The sequence below is a fragment of the Perca fluviatilis genome, chromosome 9, assembly GCF_010015445.1.
Source record: "Perca fluviatilis chromosome 9, GENO_Pfluv_1.0, whole genome shotgun sequence".
NCBI classification, from domain to species: domain Eukaryota; kingdom Metazoa; phylum Chordata; class Actinopteri; order Perciformes; family Percidae; genus Perca; species Perca fluviatilis.
The window spans coordinates 26,176,515-26,201,994 of record NC_053120.1 but is presented as its reverse complement, the minus strand read 5'-3'; the positions used below and the strand labels follow the sequence as shown (position 1 = coordinate 26,201,994).

General features: G+C 42.5%; 2 protein-coding genes across 4 annotated transcripts in view; one reads left to right on the top strand and one right to left on the bottom strand.

Moving 5' to 3' along the window:
* The window catches only part of onecut3a (one cut homeobox 3a), a 21,250-nt gene extending 13,413 nt beyond the window's left edge, over positions 1-7,837 (top strand). Inside the window, exon 2 of one of the 2 annotated variants that reach the window (XM_039811851.1) lies at positions 3,008-7,837. In XM_039811851.1, coding sequence (XP_039667785.1) covers positions 3,008-3,300 — 293 coding nt within the window. In that variant the 3' untranslated portion in view covers positions 3,301-7,837. Of the gene's footprint in view, positions 1-2,993 lie in introns of both variants that reach the window. The other variant, XM_039811852.1, reaches the window with a different exon arrangement.
* Positions 7,838-12,072: 4,235 nt separating this feature from the next.
* Positions 12,073-25,480, bottom strand: part of atp8b3 (ATPase phospholipid transporting 8B3) — a 46,036-nt gene continuing 32,628 nt past the window's right edge. For both annotated transcript variants that reach the window (XM_039811849.1, XM_039811850.1), the window contains 23 exons: positions 24,789-24,850; positions 23,837-23,909; positions 23,465-23,535; positions 22,618-22,709; positions 22,376-22,534; positions 21,279-21,367; positions 21,002-21,195; positions 20,536-20,744; positions 19,157-19,188; positions 18,759-18,915; positions 18,188-18,376; positions 17,922-18,034; positions 16,754-16,921; positions 16,366-16,477; positions 16,177-16,252; positions 15,977-16,100; positions 15,048-15,234; positions 14,696-14,919; positions 14,507-14,590; positions 14,139-14,363; positions 13,450-13,588; positions 13,052-13,182; positions 12,073-12,607 (listed from right to left, as the gene is read on the bottom strand). In XM_039811849.1, coding sequence (XP_039667783.1) covers positions 12,365-12,607; positions 13,052-13,182; positions 13,450-13,588; positions 14,139-14,363; positions 14,507-14,590; positions 14,696-14,919; positions 15,048-15,234; positions 15,977-16,100; positions 16,177-16,252; positions 16,366-16,477; positions 16,754-16,921; positions 17,922-18,034; positions 18,188-18,376; positions 18,759-18,915; positions 19,157-19,188; positions 20,536-20,744; positions 21,002-21,195; positions 21,279-21,367; positions 22,376-22,534; positions 22,618-22,709; positions 23,465-23,535; positions 23,837-23,909; positions 24,789-24,850 — 3,153 coding nt within the window. In that variant the 3' untranslated portion in view covers positions 12,073-12,364. The remainder of the gene's footprint in view (positions 12,608-13,051; positions 13,183-13,449; positions 13,589-14,138; positions 14,364-14,506; positions 14,591-14,695; positions 14,920-15,047; positions 15,235-15,976; positions 16,101-16,176; positions 16,253-16,365; positions 16,478-16,753; positions 16,922-17,921; positions 18,035-18,187; positions 18,377-18,758; positions 18,916-19,156; positions 19,189-20,535; positions 20,745-21,001; positions 21,196-21,278; positions 21,368-22,375; positions 22,535-22,617; positions 22,710-23,464; positions 23,536-23,836; positions 23,910-24,788; positions 24,851-25,480) is intronic.

Sequence of the window (25,480 nt, the reverse complement as noted above, 5' to 3'; positions counted from 1 at the left end):
TTGTCCTGCTGGGAGACGAATCCTCTTCCACACAAGTTGTAGCCAGAGGGGATGGCACGTCTTTGCTGAGTAGAAGTGGTAGATCCACCTCGGCCTGTGGGGAGCTTATGCAGTGCAAGTCCCTACACGTGGAACAGGCGGAGCATCCTTCACATGTGGACATTTCTAAAATCCTGTTCGCAAACGTAAACAAGATTTTTCTACAGTTAAAAAATTAGGTAGACTGGCTTTCTTGTTGAAGAAATGGTTAAAAAAAAAAAATAAATAAATAACTGGCTGCACATTTCAACCATTTTAGTTTTACTACCTAAAGCATGTGTTTGTTGCTCAGCTGGTTTTGGTTCATGGATGCAGATGTTCTGTTTTCGTCAGCTTAATATATTGGTTACCAGTTCAACTAGAGTGTGTATTAGTTTTGCTTTGGAATACCTCATTATAAACTTTCAATTAGACTGCAGTTAAGTGCTGGGATGGATTTTCACCACTGAGGAAAACTATGTGACCTCAGAGGCTTTAATTTCTGGTTCAATTTAATCTCTTCTGACACTGGCAAGGTTGGCTGCATTATATATATATATATATATATACAGTATGTGTGTGTGTGTGTGTGTGTGTGTGTGTGTGTGTGTGACACTTATCTAGTCAGTGTCTGGTTTATTAGTAGTTAATTGATCATAACAATTCACACTATATATTTTAGAAACATGCATTTGATAAAAACCTTACCTTTGAATGCTTAAAAAAAAAAAAGTATTCCCCGTGTAAACTGTAAAAATAAAACTAATTATAAACATGTCTTTGTGGTTGACTCAGACCAGAATGTGTTTTCAAAGATGATGTAGTCACAGTGATGAATAACAAATACATATCTTTTCTAATAAAGCCATCATATGAGTCGGCTTGCAAACGCTTCTCCCTGAAAATGTTGGCTAATATCTTGCTCGGTAGGTTCGTGTCACTTGAAGACATGCGTGTTCAGGGTTATAAAGTCCTTCAAGTTATTACCGTTGTAGTGAAAGCAGGCATTCCTAACTAAATCTTTGTGACTCCTCGCAGCTTTAATGGCCTGTCCTGCTCGTCCTGTAGCATCTGCTGAGACCTACTGTAACTCACTGAGACAATGGGAATATTTCAGCTCAACTCCAAATGATAAAATTACATCATCCTTCTCCTCTTCCTCATGAATACCCTTAACCCGATAATAGATCAAAAATATATATGATGATATACATTCTGTACGTACAAGCATGCATTAAGACAAATTTGTGTGTGGCATATTAGCGTGTGTGTGATGTATATAGCGTCAGTGTTGATGTGAAATATGAATATGATGGATGGGCTTGTGTGCAGGTTAGACATCTGTAGTAAACAGATTGGACTGCAATGGCTGATCAATGGGCTCTGTTCCACTGTAATTAGACACACAGCGCCACTGCTTGGCTCCAGCCACTTCAGCATAATCACAGCCTCCCCCAACACACACACACACACACACACACACACACACACACACACACACACACACACACACACACACACACACACACACACACACACACACACACACACACACACACACACACACACACACAGCATGAGAGTAAGACATTATTGAAGGTGAGTATGAAAGTATCAGACAATACCAATGGCAGCAGGTGGAGACCACACAGGGATTCTATCTTTCTCTCTCTTTCTCTCTCCAATTTGCTCGCATTTTATTGAGACAGTAGGGAAGCTGAGAGGGACACACAGTCCGTTCTGGCAGGATTCGATCCTCAGTCAGCAGGGGAACATGTGGCTGCAGAGGTGGTGCCTTAAGCACGCACGCACGCACGTGCGCATGCATGCATGCACGCACACACAATCTCTGGGCGCGCCGTTTCTGCCTTTTTTTTACCCTGCACCTGTCTGCTGCTTTCCACCCGCCTCCTACGAATTCTTTGAGTTACAACACACTTACCCACAATGCAACATTCTATTAACTATTACATTCTGTGTTCGCTGCCTACAACCCCACCACCACCCCCCTCCCAAATGTGAGAGACTACACTCGGTGTGTTTTCTTTTGAAAATTGCTCTGTGTATGGGAAGGGGCTCATAGCAGCCGGTACATGCACCTCTCGAGTGTTTGTGTTTGGGGAGGGGTGGGTGGGGGGTGGGGGGTAGATGGGTTATAAATACCCTCTCAGAGCTCAATAGAGTGGGCTCCAGTGGGCTCTGTTTGAAGTAGCAGACTGTAGACCTGCTGGGGGGGGATTCTGACCTCAGTCCCTACAGAGAACCCCCCAATTCCTACAGCAAAGTCGGTCAATATCTCTCGTTCTCCTTCACTCGTTGCCCCTCCCTCCTCTTCTCAGCTCCTCTCTTTAGCTCTAATACACACACACACACACACACACACACACACACACACACACACACACACACACACACACACTTTGTCTTACTCCTCCACCTTTTCAGTTCTTTTCTCTCCAACCTTTTCTTTGCCTGCGTCTGCCCCTCCTCTCTCTCATTTCCCCACACACACACTTGCACACAAACTGCTTACTTTTGTGCAACAGTCACTCAGTCCCCCATTGCGACTCAAACTGCATTAATATTGAATCAAACAGCAGTGTCTCCAGCTAGCAGGCAACAGCCAGTACCAATCCCTCCACCCCCTCCTCACCCCATCTTTCTCTCACCGCAGGCTGGCTCCCTGTCTGCACTCTGCAGGATGGAAGGAATATTCCCACTGGGCAGGAGGCATGGATTAGCTTTAAATCAACTTTAATACGGCAATAGAGATGGAGCTGTAGAATCTACTGGTGTATAAACTAGTTTTTATGTGTTTAAGTATTGGCTTATGATACATTTAGTTACTTTACTTCCCTCCACCTTCTGTCTTTGCCATCTGATCATGAAAATAATCACTTTTGTATATTTACCTTGATTTGTGTTCTCTTTCCCCTCTTTGCCTCCCACTCTCATCCCCATCCCTCCCACCGCTGCCATCCACACCAAGCCTGCAAGCGCAAAGAACAGGAGCAACACAAGGACCGCAACACGACGCCCAAGAAACAGCGTCTGGTCTTCACTGACCTGCAGCGGCGCACACTCATCGCCATCTTCAAGGAGAACAAGCGTCCATCCAAGGAAATGCAGATCACCATCTCCCAGCAGCTCGGCCTGGAGCTCAGCACCGTCAGCAACTTTTTTATGAATGCGCGCCGCCGCTGCGTGGACCGCTGGCACGATGACCATGGTGCCAGCCCCGGGCAGCCGGGCACGTCTGCCACCACCTTCTCCAAGGCCTGAGAGGAGGAGAGGACCTTCAGAGGGCTGGGGAACTGGTTGGAACAACAGGCAACATGGAAAAGTGCCTGTGAAACCTGTCTATAACAACCCTACCTGGTCTGGGCCGTCTGAATGTGTCCTCTGCCCAAAAAAATCCTTTGTGCCATGCAATCATCTTTTTTGTCAGTCAGGATTTCAAGCTCTCACCTGAAACAAGCATAATCTAAAAAGGTGAATTGTGAAGTCAGGTCCACTCTGCATTACTCACATAAGGACAATCATTGATTCTGTCTTTTTTGAAAGAACATTTTTAAGACATCTGACAAAGTAAAGAGACACCAAAGATTTGATGTTTTTGTTGGACGGTATCAGACATATTGCCAGCCTCCTTCCACCACCCCAGTAGCCACTGATTTTGATTTTTCTTCCGACTCACCTCCTTTGTGTCTGCCTCTTTAGTCTCTCTCTCTCATCCCCTCTATGCCGGCACACGGAAGCAACAAGGGCGAAAGAACGGCAATAAATCTGACAACAGAACAGCACATAGCCTTATTATCCAAGCCCCATCCTGCTCACACAAGGCCGTCATAAAGAAAACAACGCAGCTTATGAAAAAAACAACAAGGCTTTCCAATTCTCCGCCTCTACCTCCCCCCTCTCCTGTAGTCTCCTTCATTCCTCGACCAAAGGTATTCCCTGATGGCCAGCCATTTCAGAGAGCAGCTCAGCCTGATCATACGGCAAACTAATGAATTGAAAAATGAATCGATGCAGACAGAGAGAGCGGGGCCTTGACCCCTCCTGAAGGTGAAACTCAAGATGCTCGGCAGTAGATACTCAGGTCTTCCAGGCCCAGGTCTATATTTTTTGCGCAGATGTTGGAGGCCTGTAGGGAGACGTGTCATTGTTACTCTTGCCTGAGCCTAGAGTCTGTGTTTCTGTGACCAACAGGAGAGGCGGGTGAGATGTCTGGACATGCTCTTTGTTCTGCTGGGAGCTTTTCCTCTGATCAATAACTGAAAACCAAGCGACAACAACACGCTCGGGCATCCAGCCAACTACATTACAGCTGCATATGAAAAGCAGAATGTAAGAGGAGCACATGGAACCCACTGGAGATGGGGACACAAAGGCCTCATAACAGCCAGCAGCAGCAGCAGCAGCAGCACACCTCTCCCTCCCAGGTCCCGCCTGTGCTGGCAGAGCAACAGTGCCCCCTGCTGTCGATAGCAGAGACCTGTATCCAACAGAGCAATGGGGCTCAGAGTGGAGGAGAGGGAGGGAAGAGCCACTAGATGCTGAGGAGAAGTCATGGCACAACACATTCAGGCCCTCACAGCTCTTTGAAGGCAGATCAATAGCTAACCATTATCCTATTGTTGTTCCTCATCCAACCAGCACCGGTGAGGCCGAAAGAGGGGGATGGTTAAACTAAATGCTGAAAACGCAGGGATTTAGCAAAGGCAGGGATTTATTTAGCCAATCCAAATCTTCAAGAATCCACAAAATACAAGTGCAGAAATTACACAACGACGGGACAGAAAAGTACAACAGAGTAAAAAGTAACAGAAAAGCTTACTGAGACAGACACATGTGAGGTGTAATGGAGTTTTAATTTATATTATTTTGGGAGGCTTGATATTTTGTCAAATCATTCTTCCATTCTTCCATCCCATCTGTTTGCAAAAATATGCTCTCAACAGATGTGATTCAAACCAAATCTCCTGGTTATTCCCACACAAGGGTTATCAGTAGCTAACCCAAAGCTAACCACCACACTCAGCTGTCAAAATGCTACAATAATTAGTGCCAATGCTTACTGCCTTAATGCGAATCAGAGAATATGGTACTAGGGTTCACACACAGCTACAGTGCGCCCCACTGATGACGGGCGGTGTGTGCCATAGCAGCCAACAATCAGCTTTTATCTGAATTAAAATATACTTTTTTAGTAAAAAAATGAAAAAAAAGAATCAGATTTTAAGGCATACAATAACCAAACCTCAAATGACAAAGATACCACACATACAGTATGTGTTTCAAATACAAAAGAAAATGTCTCCAACACATAACTGGACACATTTTTGAAGCAGAAGAAAAAAATCTCTCATTCTATCTTTGGTTCTCTACCTCCTCTGTCCCTCTAACCCCCCTCTCTTTCTCTCTTCCTCTCTATATTGATGCGGGTATTTAATTAGTACCATAGACACAAAGTTTCTATTTCTTGTTACTATTGTGCTCTGTTGTGCATAAGTAAGGCACCTTGTTGATAAATCAAAAACAAAAAGGAAGGACTTTTTAAAAGGAAAAGAAGAGGGATGCAAGGATCGAGGCCAATAAAGGAATTTTTTTTTTTTTTGCATTCTATGTGAATATAGACTCGGAAGAGACATTTACCGTGACAAAGAAGAAAAAGAAAAACAGGGAGCTGCTGAAGAGAAGAATAAATGATGGACGCTCTCTCTCTTTTGGCATTTTAATGTCAGAACTGTAGTACCCTCAGCCCCCTTTACGCTGAGCCCAAAGACTGGGGTAAAATGGAGGGGGACAAAACAAGACCTCCAAATGTCCTGGCTGATTAATTATGTTTTATTAGAGGGCGGGTGGGGGTGATGCTCGGGACTCAATTGTTATCTGTATGGTCTTAAGATGCAACTGTAGCATTTCTAACAATGTAGTCAGATTAGCGGTGCAGATTAGATAAGAGCTGGTGATTGTAGAGGAGCTGATTGAGAGGTACTGACTAACTTCACGTTGCTGTAAGCAGTGAGTTTACGTCGCCAAAGGATGATGAGCTAAAATCGATTTGTGGTATACAGTTCAGTGAGCATAGGTAAATAGCTAGATTCAGCTCTAGATGTTAGGCTGACAAAATGACATTTGTTTGTAGTGAGAACCAATGTGGCTACCTCACTAAGCTGAGTGGTTTGTGAAACCGCCACTAATACCAAAGATACTGCAGCCTACCGGTCCCAAACTGCCTAGGGGGACACAAACCAAAAAAAAAAAAAAAAACAACAACAAAAAAGCCCCCCCTCTTTACTCAAAACTGTCAGACACACTGATATCTCACACACACAAACAGTGCAGTCAGACTGCATCGGGCCACATAGGAGGAGGTGGCTGCCTTGCAGATAGAGTTGAGTGCCTTTTCCCTTCAACCACGGGTGGGACTGCACTGGAGACACACACACACACACACACACACGCATATAACTGCACACCCATTTACAAACATGCACTCACATTCAAGACAACACACCCATAATTGGATGGACAGAAAGGGGGGCAGAAGAGAGGGACACAGAGTGGGGGCTGTGTCAGCATTTTCTCACATATTGACTTTCCATCTTGATACTCTAGAATACAAGCACTTTATCATGTAGAAAGTCTATAAAACATTTTCTATACACTATTTATTTGCAACAAAATTATATGTTACTCCTTAATCTGTCAGAGTCTTTGTTACTGTATCGTTGATCTTCTAGTAGCTCACAGCCTTTATGTTTTTTATTTCTTTCTGTGCCCGGTGTGCTTAGACTCTCAGCCACTTTACCTCTCTCGCATCAGAGATATTTTTGTGTAACAGAGAAAGAGGGGGGTACAATGGCAGAGGTCTCTAAGCGCTCGCAGGGCTGTAGTTGTAAAATCTTGCCACTTGTTGTCTCTCTATCTCTCCACTGCGTGCAAGCACAGAGGCTGCACTAGAAAAGTGTGGAAGGCTCACTGACAGCTTATAGACAAATTCTCTCCTCCCTCCACCTTGTCTGTCCAGTCGACCTCTCCCCCTGGCTAGTGCTAAGACCCGGTAGGCGTGTGTTGACAATTAATTCTGAAATACCTCAAAAACCTTTCATGTAAACTTTATGTAATTTAGACTGAAAATAATACTGCTAATGATAATAATGATTATGAAACTATGATACTATGATAGTTAGTTTTGGAACTTGTGACTTGAAGCTTTATACTGTTAAATTCCTTTTATTTGTTTGCTCATTTTTCTCGTACGTTCTCTCGTTTGTTTTTGCTACGGCATGTACTTACTGTTTTCATAAAGGAAAAGACATTGTGAATGTTTCTGTGAAGGGTTACATGAGAAAAGAAGAGACAGAAGAGAAGGCTGGAATAGAGAGAGAGGGGCAAGAGCTACTCACTTCAGATGTTTAGTTCAAAGCTCTGTCCAAGGCGGGTACGTTTAAAGGAGAATAACAACAACAAAAAGAAAGGAATGACAAGAACATGATTTGGGCTGAATTCTTAACCAAAAAATTGATGTTAAACCAAAGGAGTTATAACCTTTTACCCATTGTGAGCTTTCTTCTGCCTTTAAGTTGTCTTTTCTCTGAAAAAAAAACAAACAAAAAAAACAATTTCACAGTTACTTTTGAAGGTTCCTGGGTGTGTTCAAGTGCTCCTGATGTTCTTAGAATATTAAAAACCAGCACCTCCTATTGAAAAGAAGGTGCGTTTTTTTCTTTTGTGCATGGATATTGTATAACTGTATAGAAACCAACAGGAATGACCTGTGATTTTGTGGGGAGAGGAGGAGGATGGAAAGACTTGGGAGTGGGCGGGGGGAGAGAGAAGGGGTGGGGGATATTTTGGTTATCAAAACAACAAAAAAGGGTGGGAGGATTTGGGTTTTAGGCATTGGAGGGGTACTTGTTTTTAGAATTTCCGTCACTGTTGGATTCACTGGTTGTGTGCATGTGTTGTTGCAACCCTTCCCTTTTCCCCCATGTTTCTTTGATGTATATAAATCCAGACAGTAGGGGGCAGTGTGTGCTGGGGGAGGTCAAACTCCTCTCCTCCCAATCAATAGCATTCAATCTTCATTCCTCAGCTTGTGGTCCTCACTCGGGTCCTGAAATGTGTGTCTTGCTTTTCCAAAGACGGGCTGTTTACTTGGAGTTAATCAGAGGGACACACACAGGCCCGAGCGGCCTTGAATATACCTGTATGTCTGTCTACATGCTTTTCTTCAATATGTGAATGTGTGTTCATTTGTACCTATGTGGAAGACAAAGTGTTTCTTTTTTATGTTCCTTTACTATGGGTTGCAATATTTGTCATGCGAAAATTTGAAAAACCATTTCTTATCGACTGACGACCAACCAACCGCAGTACCGTTTGGCAACTGATAATCCAACACCGAAATGTCGTCAGCATTTACTGTCAAACAGCATATGTGTGTGTCATTTCACCGTGGGATCGAATGTTGCCAATGGGACTGATGTAGACACCCCCAGTCACACTGTGCTCTCCCTCTTCTGTTACCTGTTAATCAATCAGAACCAAGTGTCTTTGTGATGGTAGAAGACAATCAGTTTCAAAACAAGAAAAAAAGGTAGAGAGAGGGCAGGCCAGTGGGGAGGAGGAAGGGGAGGACGGAAGAACAAAATCAAGGGAAAAGAGGCTCTCAGAATTGTGACGAGCTGTAGTGCCCGACTGCCAAACGACTACCCCCCCCATCACCCCTCCGCTCTCCAAAACATCCATCTTCCATCCCATCAGTGTTCAAGCTCGACATGATTCTCCAAAACAGCACTCCAAACCAAAACTCATTTTAAATTCCTCCTCATCCTCTGTCACCTTACACCCTCCTGCACCCCCTACTGCCACAATGTAGTGCACTGCAGGAGTAGAGAACAAGAGCTTAGTGCAAAGACCATATTTCCCCATCACCTGCCACAATTTCTTGCTAATCTAATGATGATGTAACCAGCCGCGAGGAATAAAAATGGCTCCGGTTGGTGGCTTTTGCACAGAGAACTATGCAAACACCTGACCCCCCCAATCTTAATCGTTGCTGCTGGGTCAGAGTGTACAACCCCTCAACATTACAACACTCCCGCTCACACTTTGACCTCCACAACCATTTCCCCATTCCGCCCCCCTTCTCCCCTGAGCCCAGAGTGGCTGGAGAATCCCCAGTCACTCAGTATACAGTAGAGAGTGGCTGGGGAGAGGAGAGCACTACAGCGCCCCATGTTTGACCCGACTGATGTCACACAGCTTTACATGAATGCCCCAAACTGCCATTGACATCAAAATGGAGTCCATGTTGATGTTTGCAAGCTGACCCTCCCCGCTCATGGCTCCATTGCTCTACAATGTTCGACTGTCTTTGTCCCCAGAGCCAAGGAAGGGCCACAATCAATGCAAAGACACTTACATTGTACTTACCTAAGTTTACAAAGTCGTCTGGAGACGGTGGCTTATATTGCACTCGGACAGACAGACACACAAACAGACACAGGCACATGCTGGAGAGGGTGAGTCTGCCTTTTGAGAGTGTTTGCGGAAACCAAAGATAAAATCAGAGGTATGACAATCTGGCTACCAAACCTAGAAGACAAGGTTCAGCTCTCTGGGCTGCTCTACGGGTCCTGTGATAAACCGGCCATGTGGACATTCCTCCTATTGCACTTAAAACACACACCTACGTACATACTGTATATACATGCATAAACATACCATGGTGTAAAATCCCACACACACACTTCCACCCACACAGAAACAACGACGTCTGGTCAGAAAGCCTCTTTTCCCTCCTCCCACTGCAGAAGCCGGAGAGCCTGTGGAGGACTTTTAGTTTCACTCTTGTTGAGACTTTTGTGAAGGAAAAAAATCTGAGTAATAACTGTTACAGAAAAATAAAAACTTAAAAGGATAATATGGGTAAAATTGCGTGTTTTGAAATAAATTAACAAATAAAAACAATTGTAAAACAAAGCGGTGGTGTCGCATTATTGTGTTTGGTTTGATCTTCAAAAAGGAAATCCCCTGCGACCCCAGCAGATGGAAATTAGATTTTTACCACAACAGTCTCAAACAACAAAGACCAGAGATATTCATATGGAGGTAGGTAGGTCCGTGTACTTTTTCGTTCATTCGATTTTCATTTCATAATCAGACTTAAAAAACAAAAAACGAATGGTTATTTGATTTTCGTTTTAAAATACAACAATTGAAATCGAAATACAAGGCATTTTTTTCCTTTTCATGGTCAAAAGGGGATGGGAGAAATTAAAAATATGCTGTGATTTTCATTTTCTATTTCATATAACAAAAATAAAATCACTCGGAAATAGGAATGAAAAAAGGTTTGTTTTTTCATATTCAGAGACCGGATGTTGTCATTTCCAAGGCAACAGCGCCAGCCTAGCCTACCAGTGTTGCTTTCAGCCCAGGCTAAAATTACTTTGGAAGAGAGTCACCGGCGGTTCGGGATCAGATCATGGGGATCAGACCTCCGGTGCTGGGTCTATTCTAATATTAGCTGCTGCTGCAGCTAGCTAGCAGATAGCCACCAGCCCTGTGACCTCGGTCCCCGTGGTTCGCTCCCCGGTGCTGACAGACTCTGGTCCGTCTGCAGAGCTGCGTTACCCGCTCTAGCTGAGCTGGGAATCTGCCGCGCTCGTGATTTATTCATATTTTATTTTATTTGCAGATAGTGATATGCTATGATGCACTGATGTCAGGCAGGCTTGCTGCTGCTTTTAGTCTGAGTCTGTGAGATAACCAAACTTCCTTTAAATATAACGTGCATATAAATAGATGGAATAAATAAAAGTCCCTCGAAATACATAGTAAAACATACATGTATTTAGGCTATTGAACTATTATGACTAAAGCCTGTATTTCATGATCTATTTCATAGCCATATGTATATTTATGTAAAGGGGGGCAAAAAACGGAAGTTAGGCTACAGATTCCCTCAGCAGCAGCAGGGACATTCTAAAACGCTTAACGTGAAAAAGCTTAACTTTAATGTACCTAAACAATGATCAATCAAATATCAGTCAGTTATCAGTCAGATAACTTCCATAACGACTTTGGGTTAGATTTTTTGATCACTGTTTATAAACAGTGATCAAAAAATCGCTTAACGTGAAAAAGCTTAATGGTTAACCACGTTAAGCTTTTTCCTTACAATTTCCCTTAATGAAGCAGAAACCCTTAATGTCAGCTAACGTCCATAATAATTGTACTTTGGGTTAGATTTTTTTGTTTTTCAGTGGTTATGAGGAGCAATATGAGAGAGAAATTTGGTAATCCTTGATCATTGCTCATTGATCATAGAGCGGGTAACGCCAGCTGAGTCAGTCCCGGGGAGCGAACCGCGAGGACCGAGGTCACAGGGCTGGTGGCTACCTGCTAGCTAGCTGCAGCAGCAGCTAATATTAGAATATTAGCTAGACCCAGCACCGGAGGTCTGATCCCCATGATCTGATCCCGAACCCCCGGTGACTCTCTGCCAGATCAGCAAGCTTAACGGCAGCAACAGAACGTTTGCTGGGATTGTTAACGGTGGCGTAACGGTAACGTTACAGCCGTGAACCGAAAGTCTATTTGCTCCGCTGGTTCGACTCTCTTCGGGCGAAGTTGCCTGCGGCGGGTAGAGACAGGGAGGCAGGGAGAGAGGGTAATAAATACATGTGACATTATGAAATAAAATTCCCCCCAAGGATTATCAAGAGTATAGCTAGGTTTCCAAAGTAATTTTGGCCTGGGCTGAACACTGGTAGGCTAGGCTGGCGCTGTTGCCTTGGAAATGACAACATCCGGTCTCTGAATATGAAAAAACAAGCCTTTTTTCGTTTCTGTTTTTGAGTGATTTTATTTTTGTTATATAAAATAGAAAATGAAAATCACAGCATATTTTAAATTTCTCCCATCCCATTTCGACAATGAAAAAGAAAAAACGCATTGTATTTCAATTTCAAATGTCGTGTTTTTAAACGAAAATCAAATAACCATTCGTTTTTTTGTTTTTTAATACCGGTTTATGAAATGAAAATCGAATGAACGAAAAAGTACACGGACCTAGGTAGTTCATGTAAAGACAATAAACAAGATTTATAGTACATATTGTATTTTGTATATCATATGCTGTACTTTATTGTGTGAAAATGGTAGCAATACAAAAGATGAGTGCAGACTCTAGCTACTAAGAACTGCCCACAAAAACATGTTTTAGGTGCAAACACGCAAATCTTCTTTTCAATTCTATGTTGCAGTAACAATCTATATAATCAAATATTTTCTCATATTAAAACCTTAAATTCATCATTATCATTATTCATGTGCCATTTGGTACATGGCTATTGTCCTTCATGTGAATTTGGACTTGTGAGTCAGTGGAGTTTTCACTTTCAGTCACCTTCTCATCCACCGTCGGCACTGTGCTGCGGATGCAGGTCCCTGAAGTGATGAGGCGTCCAGGCCCAGCTCCCTGAGAGAGGGCGTAAGAGGAGCGGCGAAGGGACGTTCCCCTTCTCAACTTTGACCTCAGCTCCACTGGCTGAAGAGACGCACTGTGGACCTGTACATCACAGCCAGGTTAGCATTAGTGACCATTACAACTGTTTATGCTTTTATTTATAGTAATGAAACCTCCATAACTTGGTGAATGGGAAAGAAACTCACACAGACAAGGTACAAAAGCTCAGTCTTCTTACAGCTCCAAAATAACATAAAATGGCAACCAAACTCAGTATCATATAAAGTTTTTCCTCAAGTCAATGTTTTTTTTTTAACATGCCAACAGCAGTGAGCACATGTTCCTGTCAGAACTCAGTAGGATGCACACAACTGGAGAATTATCACTGAGAAAAATATATTACGTTACTGAATGGAACGGTCTTCAATAGTTTGCTAACCTGCTGTGTCCCCCCCCCCAATAAATGGATAATGTTTTTATTAACATCCAGGTGACCGCAAAATGTCTAGATTTCCATTTTTTTCCATTTTCATTCAGACGTCTCACCTTGTGTTTGTCATGCATGGTGAGGATAACATTGATAGCAAGGGCGGTCACTGAGGGCAGAACAGCCGTCCAGGTGGTGAACAGAGCTGCGAGCCACACAAGTGGATCGATGAAGGCCCTTTCAGACGCACCTGATGAAAAGCACACACAGAGCAATCAAACATGATGACCGATCATTAGATCAACATTGGATAATCATTAAAATGGACATTTCTTCTTGCGTGTTTGGCTGTATGTTTTTGTTGACAATTCTTTTGAAATGATTTGTCTCCGTGTGAATCAAGTCCAGCGGTTTCTGCAGTAATGGATGTTAAAATGACCACAGCCGGGAGCAAAAACATTCAAGTGACAGAAACGGATAGAGTAGGCGCCTTGCGCCGATAAGAGCAGACGTGTACCGATAAAGAAATAGTCGCTGGGTGATCTCTCAAACAGGCGGGTGCTTTGTGTGATCCTGCTACAGATGAAGAAAAACACCACAGAGATGCACACAAATGCTACATTGAACTTCGTCCAGTATCTGGTCAGTAGCGTGATCTGAAAGAAGAACACAAACACTGCAATCAGAGGAGAGTGGTACATCTGGACATACAGCCTTCTGCCAACTGGCCTTCTGATTAGTTCATTGGCGCCCACAGCTGTATTTACTGTTCAGGTTACCAAATCATGCTGGGATGTTGAATTGCTTCACACTGTACACTGTTGTTGCTCATCATCCAATACCTCATCAATACAGATACATTTTCTTCTGAGTTCAATAACTAAGCAACTGATCATTCATAACAATATAATAATTTTAATTGTCATGATAACAGTCCTCCTTCTTGGCTGGATCCAGCTGCAGTTTTAAAGTAGATTCTGTAAATTTTAAATTACGAAACACATTTTTCAAGGTTACATTTTTTTCTGAATATGTTAGAGTAGTATAGAGTTTCCAGAAAATATTACAGTTGTCTACAGATGTGTTCATTGCATAAGATGCAATAACGTCACATTATGACATCCATAGTTCAATAGTTCATTTAAAAAAAAATTGGATTACAAGTTTCTGTGGTTCACTTGCATCTATGAAAAGTGCGAGCCTGACCTCAACGGTGGCAGTGAAGGTGGCTGCCATGGCGACAGTGACTGCCATGGTCTGGAGGTCGTAGTCTGTGTTGTAATAGACTCCAAACGGGATGAAGAAGAGAACAAGCGATGAGTAGACAGCGTACAGGAGTGATAAGAACAGCATGAGAGGGCTGGAGAGCTCCTGTCTCGGTCCAGACTTGTACAGCTCTGGCCATTTCAGGCTGCTGTCTGCATTCACGTCCTACAACACAAACACACAGGATGAACTATTATGATTTAGAACGTAAATATGTCAAATAATATCAATAATATAATATAATTTTATTTTTTTATTTTATTATTATTTTTTTTATTCATAAAAACATCCATCTCTTCAACTGTCACCTGTTCAAAGAAGGCCACACACATAATCGGGGCCGCTGTGTAGAGGACAGTGTAGAGAGCGATGAACCATGTCTCATACAGAGACTGCATGGGAGAAATAGATGGCAGAATAAATGCAGGATGTGTTTCCTCTCCATGTTTACCTTGAGTTCATTATGTGACTTTAAGTCTCATCTATGTATGTCTCACCTGAGCACTGAAGCCATTGAATAACCCAAACCATATGTGAACAAGAGCAAAGCTGCAGGTCTTAAACAGGAAGTACCGCAAGAAGAGGGAAATGCGCCTGTAGGACCAGCGCCCATGGACCAGCAGCAGCCTCTGCAGGAATCTGAACTGGGACAATGCAAAGTCTGCCGTCTGCACTGCCTGACCACCCTCCACTCCTGCTAGTCCCACACCAACATGAGCCGCTGGTGTTGGTGGGGAACAGTAAGAAATGACACAGGGAGAGGAGGAACAAAATGGTGAGACATGAAAGCAGACAATTCTGATACAAACACAAATTTTCTCTGTCAGCTTTTAATTTAATCAGACTTACTCTTGATCATGTTTACATCATTGGCACCGTCCCCGATGGACATGGTGACTGAGCTGGTGTGTTTCCTGACCAACGTGACAATGTCAGCCTTCTGTCCAGGCGTTACACGACAGCATAGCACAGACTGACACTGTTCCGCCAGGCTCATGAACGTCGCCCCCCATTCTGGTCTCTGGTCAAACTCTGCCTGGAGTACAACACCATCAAACAGCTTGGTATAGGTTATATTTGTATAAAACAGCCCTGCTGTTGCTTTTGGTTTCAGATAGTCTCGGTTTACAGCTTCGACATCTCATAGAAGAAATCTAGTTTTAAGGCATTTTAGTTCTGCCAGTATATATTTTTTTAAAGCTGCAATAATCAATATGTTTATATTAACAATGGTTTGGATGACTCTGTGCCATGTCCACAGACAATTAGCCACCCGACTCTGCAGTTCCCCTCTATGGAGTGTCTGAGCTTTTTGTTTTGGTTTCATATGGCAGACATTTTTCTCAGAAGTTGGTAGAGACAAAAAGCAGAGCTAAAAGGAGAGTAAATATTGGACTTACAATCATCAGGTAGGCACAAACTTGACTCAAACTCAATGCTAATGTGGCTCCCTATCAACTAGATGTCTAAATATGCAACTGTTTACTAACCAGTTTGCCATATCAACTAATGTCAGTGTTGTGTTTACAGCTGGCTTCCCCAAATCAAGTATTGCAGCTTTAAGGAAAAACTGATTAATGTCCTAAAAATTATACTTCATGACCAATACACATGTACAATGTAAACTGTGGCAGAGCCTTGAATATCCACTTTCCACTGTCCTGCCCCATTCTCTGACATAAACAACACAGTGTTTGTTGACACAGAGTCATGACGACAGCTATTCGTCCATTTAAAAACTATACGAGCATCCCATTTCGTGTGTGTCCAGTGTTTACCAGCTCAGGTCCAGTTAGGACCACAGCAGTCTTTACTCCAGCCGCCTGCTTGTCTACAGCCCACAGCGCTGTCTGTCTGGCCTTGAAGAAACTGACCGCTGGGTCTGGGGACTGGAGTATCTGTCTGCAGGGGCAAACATACAAAGATCAAGGAGCTGGTGTGAGTGTGTGTGTGTTTGTGTATTTTTATCATCACTTACCTTAGCTCCTGCCATTCCAGTAATCTGGTATCAGGATCCAGTAGCTTGCAAGAATATCCAATATTCACTGCAGTCTCTACAAGAATGAAGAAAGAGAGAGCACGAAAGACAGAGAGGAAAAAACCAACAGTGACATGTAGCTACAGCACAGCATTCAAAGTGGTGCTTCTGCTACAGTATGTCCAATACCTTTTTTGTCCCCAGTAAGGACCCATACTTTAAGCCCGGCCTGTTGAAGCAGAGCAATAGTCTCAGGAACGCCCTCTTGAAGCCGGTCCTCTATCGCTGTCACCCCTAAAAACTACAAAACAAGAAAAGTTCAAATGAGTTTTTAGCATTCCTGATGGATATTGGATTTTTAACATGAAAAAAGGATGTAGCAAAGTCGTTTGGAAACAAGGATTCTGTTTTCTTAAAAAACAACTTTGTGCTCCACACACAAAAAAAAAAACCTATTTGGGAAAAAGGGCATTAAGCACATGCTTGATTTAAAAACCTATCTGTGTCAACAGATTTTACAACTTGAAATTGAGGTCTGACAACAAACATGTAAAAATGACATTGTGGAAAAGCCCACCTGCAGCTCTCTCTCCATCTGATCATATAGCTTTTCCAGTAGTGCGTCACGGTCACAGGTCGCCATGGCAGCAGACTGGGCCAATGTTTTACTCCACTGCTCCCATGATGCCTCAGGGACAGATCGAACCGCAACACACAAAGTCCTCAGACAGGCCTGGGCAAATAACTGACAAAAGGGAAGTTAACACATTATTATAGGCTGCACATTATTTAAGGAGTGATCATTCAGGCACAATTGAAGAATTGACAAAGGAAACATGAGATTAACACTTCGGTCTTGGCAGATATGCCTCAACTATCTCAACAGGATGATCGCTGGCCTGATTCTTTCCCTAAAAATTCCATTGATCAAGAACTTTTAACTACTCTGAGATGCTCAACACGGTGTGCACAAGCTTTGATAATCAGACAACTGATAACAATGATGGAAGATATTGTAAGTTGAGTACATACAGATAGTCAAGACAAAGGCTACATATTGTTTATTTGACTGATTACTATTAATGGAGCAAAACCTTTGTGGCACTAGGGATGGCAATGCTGGTCTGTCAGCCGGCCCATTAACAACTATTGGATGAATTGCCATGACGTTTTGTTCAGACGTTCATGCTCCCCTGAGGATTAATTCTATCGTCTTTGGTAATCCTCGCTCTAGCACCGTGAGGATGACATGTTGGGCTTTAAGTGAACAATCCTGACAACTATTGGATGGTTTGCCATTGAATTTGTTAGAAATATTTTACGGTGCACAGAGGATGAATACTGATGAGTTTGGTGATAACCTGACTTTCATCTAGCGCATTTAATTTGAGTTTGGAGTGAAATGTCTTGATGGATTTTCTTGAAATGTAGCACAGCATTGTCCCCCTGAGGATGAATTCTAATAACTTTGATTCATGTGGCGCCACCATCAGGAAAATGTGTCCAATTTGTCGGTTTCTAATGAAATACCTGCAAAACTAAAGACATTCCCATCAATCTCAACTGTTTGCGTTTTAAACAAACTATTAAAGGTGGGCATGCTAACACACTAAACTAAGATGGTGAACTTTTTGAAATTGTAAACTACTGAATACTGAAATGGAATCTAAAACATACCAAGTGTCATATAAATACTAGGCTCAATAACAGCACACACTTATGGTTCAGTAGAAACTCTACTTCACCTCCAGGGCTCTTTCAGTCCTTTCCTGATATGGACAGTCCTTCTGCAGTCTGTCCAGGATCACTATGTCTGCCCCTTTACAGTACAGCTTTAACCCACCCTCTGGCTCCCGCACTGAGAGAGAAAAAAAAAACAAAAAAAAAACAGTATGGATAATTTATTCGGAAAAGAAGTTGACATGGGATAACCTAGCATTTATGCAATTATAAAAGAGAACAAGAGATTGTAAGATGTGTTGTTAGTTTCTATTTAGAGGGCTACTCTCACCCAGTACAGACATGCGTCTTCTCTTGCTGGTAAAGTCCAGCAGTGCAAGCAGCTGATATTGGCGAATGACACCCAGCTCGGAGACAATAATAAAGTCTCTTGTCCTAGAGAGAAAGACCCAGCCCAGCTCCCTAGCCGCACCAACAAGAGCTTCCTCATCTGGGGACGCAGCTTGGTACACTGGAGCCTCTGGAGGAATGAAGTCAACACACAAGAGGGATGTAAACATGCCGTCTCTCCAGGAACTATTGTATCAGGTCAGACCAGTGACATAGGGGTTGGAAAATAACCGTGATATAAAAAGCATCATCCTTTCAAGTTTTGTCAACATTAGACAAATAGTGTCTGAATGTACATATTACGGGTTATTTGACTTTTTTTATTGTAGCACCCTCATCAGGTCAATCAGTGTAATACAAAACACAGTGGAAACATGAATCACACTGAGATTTCATGAAAAAAATAAACCAGTGTGGTCTAAGCTTCAAGACTTTTCTCAGATAACAGGGTGAGAATTGAACTACTTTGATCTGAATCCCCCAAAAAGTGGATACTCTCACACAAACACAACCTTCTTTCCACTCTGCCATGACGGTGTGACATAAAGACAGCGCTCTGAGGAACTGTCTGCTGAATGGACACTGCTGTCCTCTGAGCTTCTCCACCAGGCTCGGAGCCGACATGAACAGACCCCCGCGGGAGAACGGATTCCAGCTTAAGTCCATGGGCTGCACACATACAGGGAAAAATGTTACTGTGCACTGACATTGTACAGTGTTGCAACTGTGGCTTACATGAATAGAGTGTCACGCTGATAGCGGCAGAAACAACTTAAAAACAGGCACATCAACAAGAAAAGATTTAGTATTAAGGAAGGTTAAATAATAGCTTTGAATTAGGTTGGTAATAGACAATGAAGAAAACTAACTACAGTTCAAAGATGTAGATTTGAGAATAGTTATGTAGTACCTCGGTCTCCTCTGCCCTGACTGACGGATCACCTGTGAAAGTTGAGAAATTATTTTATTTAATGACTTGGTAAAAACATTGGAACTGGAGATAAAGTATATGATTTGAATATTCACAAGACAAATAAAAAGAACGAAAAAGAAAACAGACATGTGGTCTGAAGCAGGAAGTGGCTCAGACATATGACATATGGTTGATGTGATTCTGACAAGGTTTCAATGACATGTTTGTCTTCAGTGGGCAGAGCCGGTGTTAAATATTTAGTAGATGGCGCCTGGCCTTTTGGATATGAGCATGTTAATTGTCTCCTGTTGTCCCTCTCTTGAGGAAGTCGTTTATCTGTGTTTTTTGCCCCCAACGGTGCCTTCCAGGCAGCGCTGCCTGGAAGGCACCGTTGGGAGGCATTAGTTATGGTTAGGGTTAGGGTTAAGGTTAAGGTTAGGGTTAGGTGCCTTGAAGGCAGCGGTCGCAGCGCTGCCTGGAAGGAGCAGTTGGGGGCAAAAAACACCATCGAGCGAGGAAGTCATTGCCCCAGAGGGATCTTTGCTCCACTGTGAGCCAGCGAGGAAACTTGGCACTATGATCAATATCAAACTCTGTTGCCTAAATGTATATTTAAGAAAAGTAAATCACTGTGTTAAATATTTTTTAGACAGACTGGATCGTTGGACAGTCTTGAAGAAACACAAATTTGAAAGTGTCTCACTATTGTGTCATCCTAAAAAAGGGACATAAGTTAGTGCCATCACTAAGCGACTTTGAGTTTGTGAAAAGCGCTATATAAATTAAATTTATTATTATTATTATTATAATTATTATATGTTTACTTTATAGTCACAATGAATCGGCTCAATTTCATATACTGATGGAGTGAAGTGGACAACCTCTGTCCTTTTTTTAACTCCTTCCCTCATTTTTTAAGGCATATTAAGGAGTTTTTAATAGGAAGATTTTTTACAAAATACAAAGAGAAAGAATTCAATCATTTGTCTTAACTTTATGGTCAACATGACTACTTCCTGATGACAATTAAAGTTTCGTAAAGTCCTGTAAAGATGCATTTTGAGAACATGATGAATTCATAATTTGATGTGCATCCTGTTCAAAGTGGATGCTGAGGTAAAATAAAAAAAAGAAAAACAGGAAAAAAACTGGGCAGAAGGTTAAGTTGTTCAAAAGCCTGTGAGGGGCTGGAATTTGAATTTCGTGCTGGCCGTGTAGCGTGAGGTCAGATAAAGATACTTTGTTTTCTAACAAGTAGAAGTGCTAGCATTGGGTTGTTGTTTTCTTCTAAGAAGAACAATTAAAATATCATTAGATGTATGGATATAAATATAGATATTTATTAGATGGTTTCAGTATTTTTTTTTTTTTTTTACCATAGATCTCCCCAGCTATGCAGCACTGTCTGAAGAGCAGACGGTTCTGGGTTAGTGTCCCAGTTTTGTCACTCAGCAGGTATCCCACTTGGCCCAGCTCCTCATTCAGTGAGGTATTTCTGGCATGGGCCGGTCTTTCTGCCTGCTGCCAATACATCTCCATATCCCAGCCAATAAACAGGCTGTGGACCGTGTGGATCACCTCAAACCTATGGACAAACAAAGACACACAAACAAAGACACACAAAGACACACACACACACACACACACACACACACACACACACACACACACACACACACACACACACACACACACACACACACACACACACACACACACACACACACACACACACACACACACACACACACACACACGTAAGACAGTATACAAACAAACACAGGTGTATTTCAACCATCCTGCCTACCATCAAATAAGTGTGGTACTGTAGATGAAACTTACGAGATGTAGAGAGCAATGGGCATGGCCGGGCTGAGCAGGATTATGTAGCTCCAGAAGACAAGAAACCCAGTGTAGACCGGATTGCCGTTAACCACCAGAGCATATGGAACCCCTGTATGGCTCATGACCCAACTCGAAAACAGGCCAGCGCCGATGGCATGGAGCAGAGCAGCCAGCAACACGGACAGGACGATCTAAGAGATCGAAACGCACACAGTTAGGAATAACACCACAAGTTGTCTCATGCTTGTCCCCCACCTGCCCTTTACCCACTCACCCCGATCACCACTTTGTTGAAAACTTTTTCCGTTTGAGTCCTCTTCACTCTCAGTTTCCCGCAGTTCCTCAGGATCTTGGTGTCTGCGCCTGGTACAGAGCAGACAACTATTAGATGCTATCGTTCCGGCGGCCTGGCCGAAGCGAGTTGGGAGACCATCCTGCAGCCAGAGGGTGAAAGTTCAAGCCCTCGTGTCAGTAAGCATCTGCTGATGTGCCCTTGAGCAAGATGCTGAATCCCTACCAGTTCCGGCGGTGTCTGACCGTGCTGCCGAGAGGTCAGTGGGAAGAGAGAATTTCCCTTGCAGGGATCAATAAAGTATCACATTATTTTACATCACTGTTTTCCAGTGATGTTGTCTCAATCTCTCAGACTGCTGAAAGACGCGGAGCTGCATGTGTAAAAATGACACATACTGAGAAGGTCTGCCATATCGTCAAACTGATTCCAACTTAGCCTTACAATAACAATATGTAAACCTTGATCATGCATAACTTAAAGTAGGCCGTGTCAAATGTGTGTGAAGGTTAAGAGTTATAATCAGGCTGAACTGGGGGTCACACCAGTAGACAGTCTGTGATGAATGGTATAAAACCCATCTCTGGAAGAATTTGATCTATTGATCTGCTTTACCAGAACTGAAAGGGTCATAGCAGCGAGATCCATGACACCTCTGCCTGGTCCAGTAATATCCGATCAATGATCACTTAAAAGACAGGAGGAGCCTGTAATCTGCCAGGCGTTAACAGACCCACATTTAAGACAGAGCTGCAAGAGTTAAGTACTGTCCATAATTAGCAGCATGATGTATTCCACATAATAAAATGTGTCATTGAAACAAGTGGAGGCCAACGTAGAAGGTGAAATGAGGATAAGTGGCTTGGACACAAAAACTTTTTAGAATAGTTTTATCTCTGTTATACACCTTTATGGGGCATTGTGTCATATATCAGGTCTTCTCTTCAATCTGCTTGCCATAGTGTAATTTTCAGACTCAACAAATCAGTTTGGCGGTGGCTAGAACTCATTTTATGAACAAAAACGTCCCCCTCACCAACATCCCATTTTCTAAACTGAATAAATTCTGCGACATGTACCAGTGTATATGGCCAAGCCGTAGGCAAACTCTGTGTTGCGTAGGACTGTTCCCCTCAGGAGGATGTGCTCGTTGTCTAGCAGAAGACACTCTCCTCTCCAGTGCAGCTGGCCTCTGAAGGTGTAAAGGCGATTGTTGGGCTCCTCACAGAGCACGACACCTGTAAAATAAAAGGTTGCTCTTACTTAGGATGAGTATGCAATTTGCATTTTTAATAAAAAACAAAAACAAACATTTATTCACCATCAAAGGCAGCAAGCATCTCCTCTGAGGGCTGACAGGTCAGCTCATTGTGTGCAGCACTGGGCGCCTGCCTGAACTTGAGGTTAGTCTCTCTGTATGAAGAAACCACCACACTTTCAGGTTATATTAACACTAGACAGTTGATCCATTCATCAGAAATAATGATGAGAAGACAAGGCAGTATGCAGTTGGTACACATTATAGAGAATTATGCAATATTATTTTATTCGGTTGAGAATCAGAATGAGGAAACCTCTGTACTGTTTAGTAGTCTGAAAGAAATTCATTTGATCATACAGACTCATTAAAAGGTATTTACTCTGCAATAAACCACAAGGCACTTTCACCTCTCAAACTGGTTCTAACTGGTTACTGATACTATTCTTTCACAGATTTTACACTGTATCTGATCCAAATGTGTTACATCTTTTACCCTTCTATGAGCCCCCACAAAGCCTCAGATGTGCAGGCAGGGCCCCTCAGGTTGTCCCAGAGTGCAGAAATTATTTTAGACCTTTAAAAGGTGACCACGTTTTTGTAGTCAAGACCCCATGGCAACAGGAGTGTGAAGATCTTGGGCCTCTAAAATCAATATCACCTTTGAAATCGCATCTTAACACCTTTTTAAACTCTTTGTCCGTGCTATTATTTATACTATTCTTTACGTTTACATTCATAGGTTTTTTTATGTTGTAGAACCCAATTGTTTTTACTTGTTTTAATATACTACTGGTATAATTAACATAACGTTGATACATACAAACATGAATATGATGATTATTATATGATGAGTTAAATGAGTTTTTGAAATTTTCAACAGAATGAGACTGGGAGAACAGTTTCTTACCCGTCGATATCTGCTGTCTCCACATAACACAGACTGTGAGGTTCGGAGCTACACAGGAGGAGAAGGTCAGCCTGGGAGGAAAGAGAGAAAACAGAAAAATAAAAGAGAGAGGGCTAAGTAAAAGGTTACTGGGAATAAAAATAGAGAAATAAATACTATTATATAAATACTATATACTATAATTGAGATTAAACCTTAAGCAGCTGCTATGCTGAAATTTTCCACTTTAATCAAATATGCTACCTATAGGGTAGCTCATAGGGCAGCAAGTAATTCATGCAATCTTACTCTACTTGCGAAACAGTGACTACTGAGACACTTTGTTTGCTATATTGCTGTTACTTGAAGTGTTTTATAAATTGAAAATCTCACAGGGATGACTTGGTCTTTGTGGATTCGCAGCACATCTCCCACACGCACATCCTTCCACTGTGCTCTGCTGAAACTGAGGCCGATGAGGAGTGGGCAAATGGGGGAAAAAAAATGTATCAATGGCTTTCATATGCTGGAATTGTCTATGATTTGCTCGTCACAAATCTCCTAAATATGCAACAGTACCATATATACAAATACAACACTTTAGTTTTTCCAAAGGAAAGTTTTAATAAATTTCATATTAAAAAGGCACAAATGTGAACAAAATCCACTATCAAATTTCAAATCACCCTTACCCAAAATGATTTAAAGCTTTAGTGCGTAATTGTTTGATATTAAAGAACGTCCGTTACATTCAAGCCATTGCCAAATGAGTTGCTACAAAGCTAATTAAGACTATCAGCTCCACACAACACTCCCTGGATTTCTCAGTATGGCTATGTTCAGAAGATTGTGTCGTCCGGTGACTTTCCCACCTCTTCCTCCTTGGCTACTAGCAACTGTGTTTGTGTGTGTGTGTGTGTGTGTGTGTGTGTGTGGGGGGCTTTCATTTGAATTATGATTATGATATCATTATGATGACCTAAATAATGTTCATGTTAACCAAAATTATATCTGTTGAAAAAACTAAACATTGCTCTTTATTGCAGTTCTTCTTTGTGTGTACAAATAATTTTTTTAAGTCGTCTCTTAGTCCACAAGCAATGCATATCATTTGGAGTGTAACTGCCGTAGAAAACAGACTGAGGCCCAAGTATCTAGAGAAGATGTCATAAAGAGGTTGGCCATAGTTCATGTCTTCCAATAGGTGTGGAAAATGTTTTTGCCCTGCTCTAATGCACAAAGGGACCATCTAGAGATTCACTCATTCACACTTCATTAGAGCTTCATTAGAGGGCCGTTTGAATCTGCAAGTCCTGCGAGAATAATCCACTGTCTTTGTCCTTACCTCTGGGAGACGAGTACGTCACAGGGTTGGGAGTTAATCTTGGAGTCACTCTGTCTCCTGGCCTGGACCAGAGATGGAGAGGAGGAGAGAGAGAGAGACGGACGCAAAAAGAGAATGAGAGAAGAGAAAGAGACAGACCGAGAAGCGTGACAAGGATGGAGAAAAAGAGTGATGGACAGGGAGCGTGTGAGAGGGAGTGAGGGTGGCCATGAAAGGTTGAACAGGAGAAAGGAGAAAGGAGAAACGCCATTACGGGGCTCTACAGTGACACCAGCTGCGAGATTTACACCCACCACTAAATGATTAGTCAATAGAGAGGGGTCAAGCAAGCGTTTCACCCAGAGCTGTTAACGACTGTAACTCAGTGATGCACTTAACCAGAGAATTCTCCATGCAAAACATCACGCCTGCATTTAAAAGGAAAAGCTTTAATGATAGGAGAGAAAATTAATGCTACTGGGATGACTGGTTTTGTCAATGAGGAGAGGACAAGGAGTCAATGCGGACAATGAAGGAGAGAGAAGAGTGCGTACATTCTTAAGTGGAAGGTGTACAAATGCATGCTTGAGGCCGGTCGTATATTTGTGTTTAAGATCATGCATTTGTGTGTGAGCAGGTGGATTCATAGCTGAGGGATATTCCCCCTCTCAGACTCCCCCAGGGTGAGAGAGAGGGGGGGAGGGGGGGGTCTC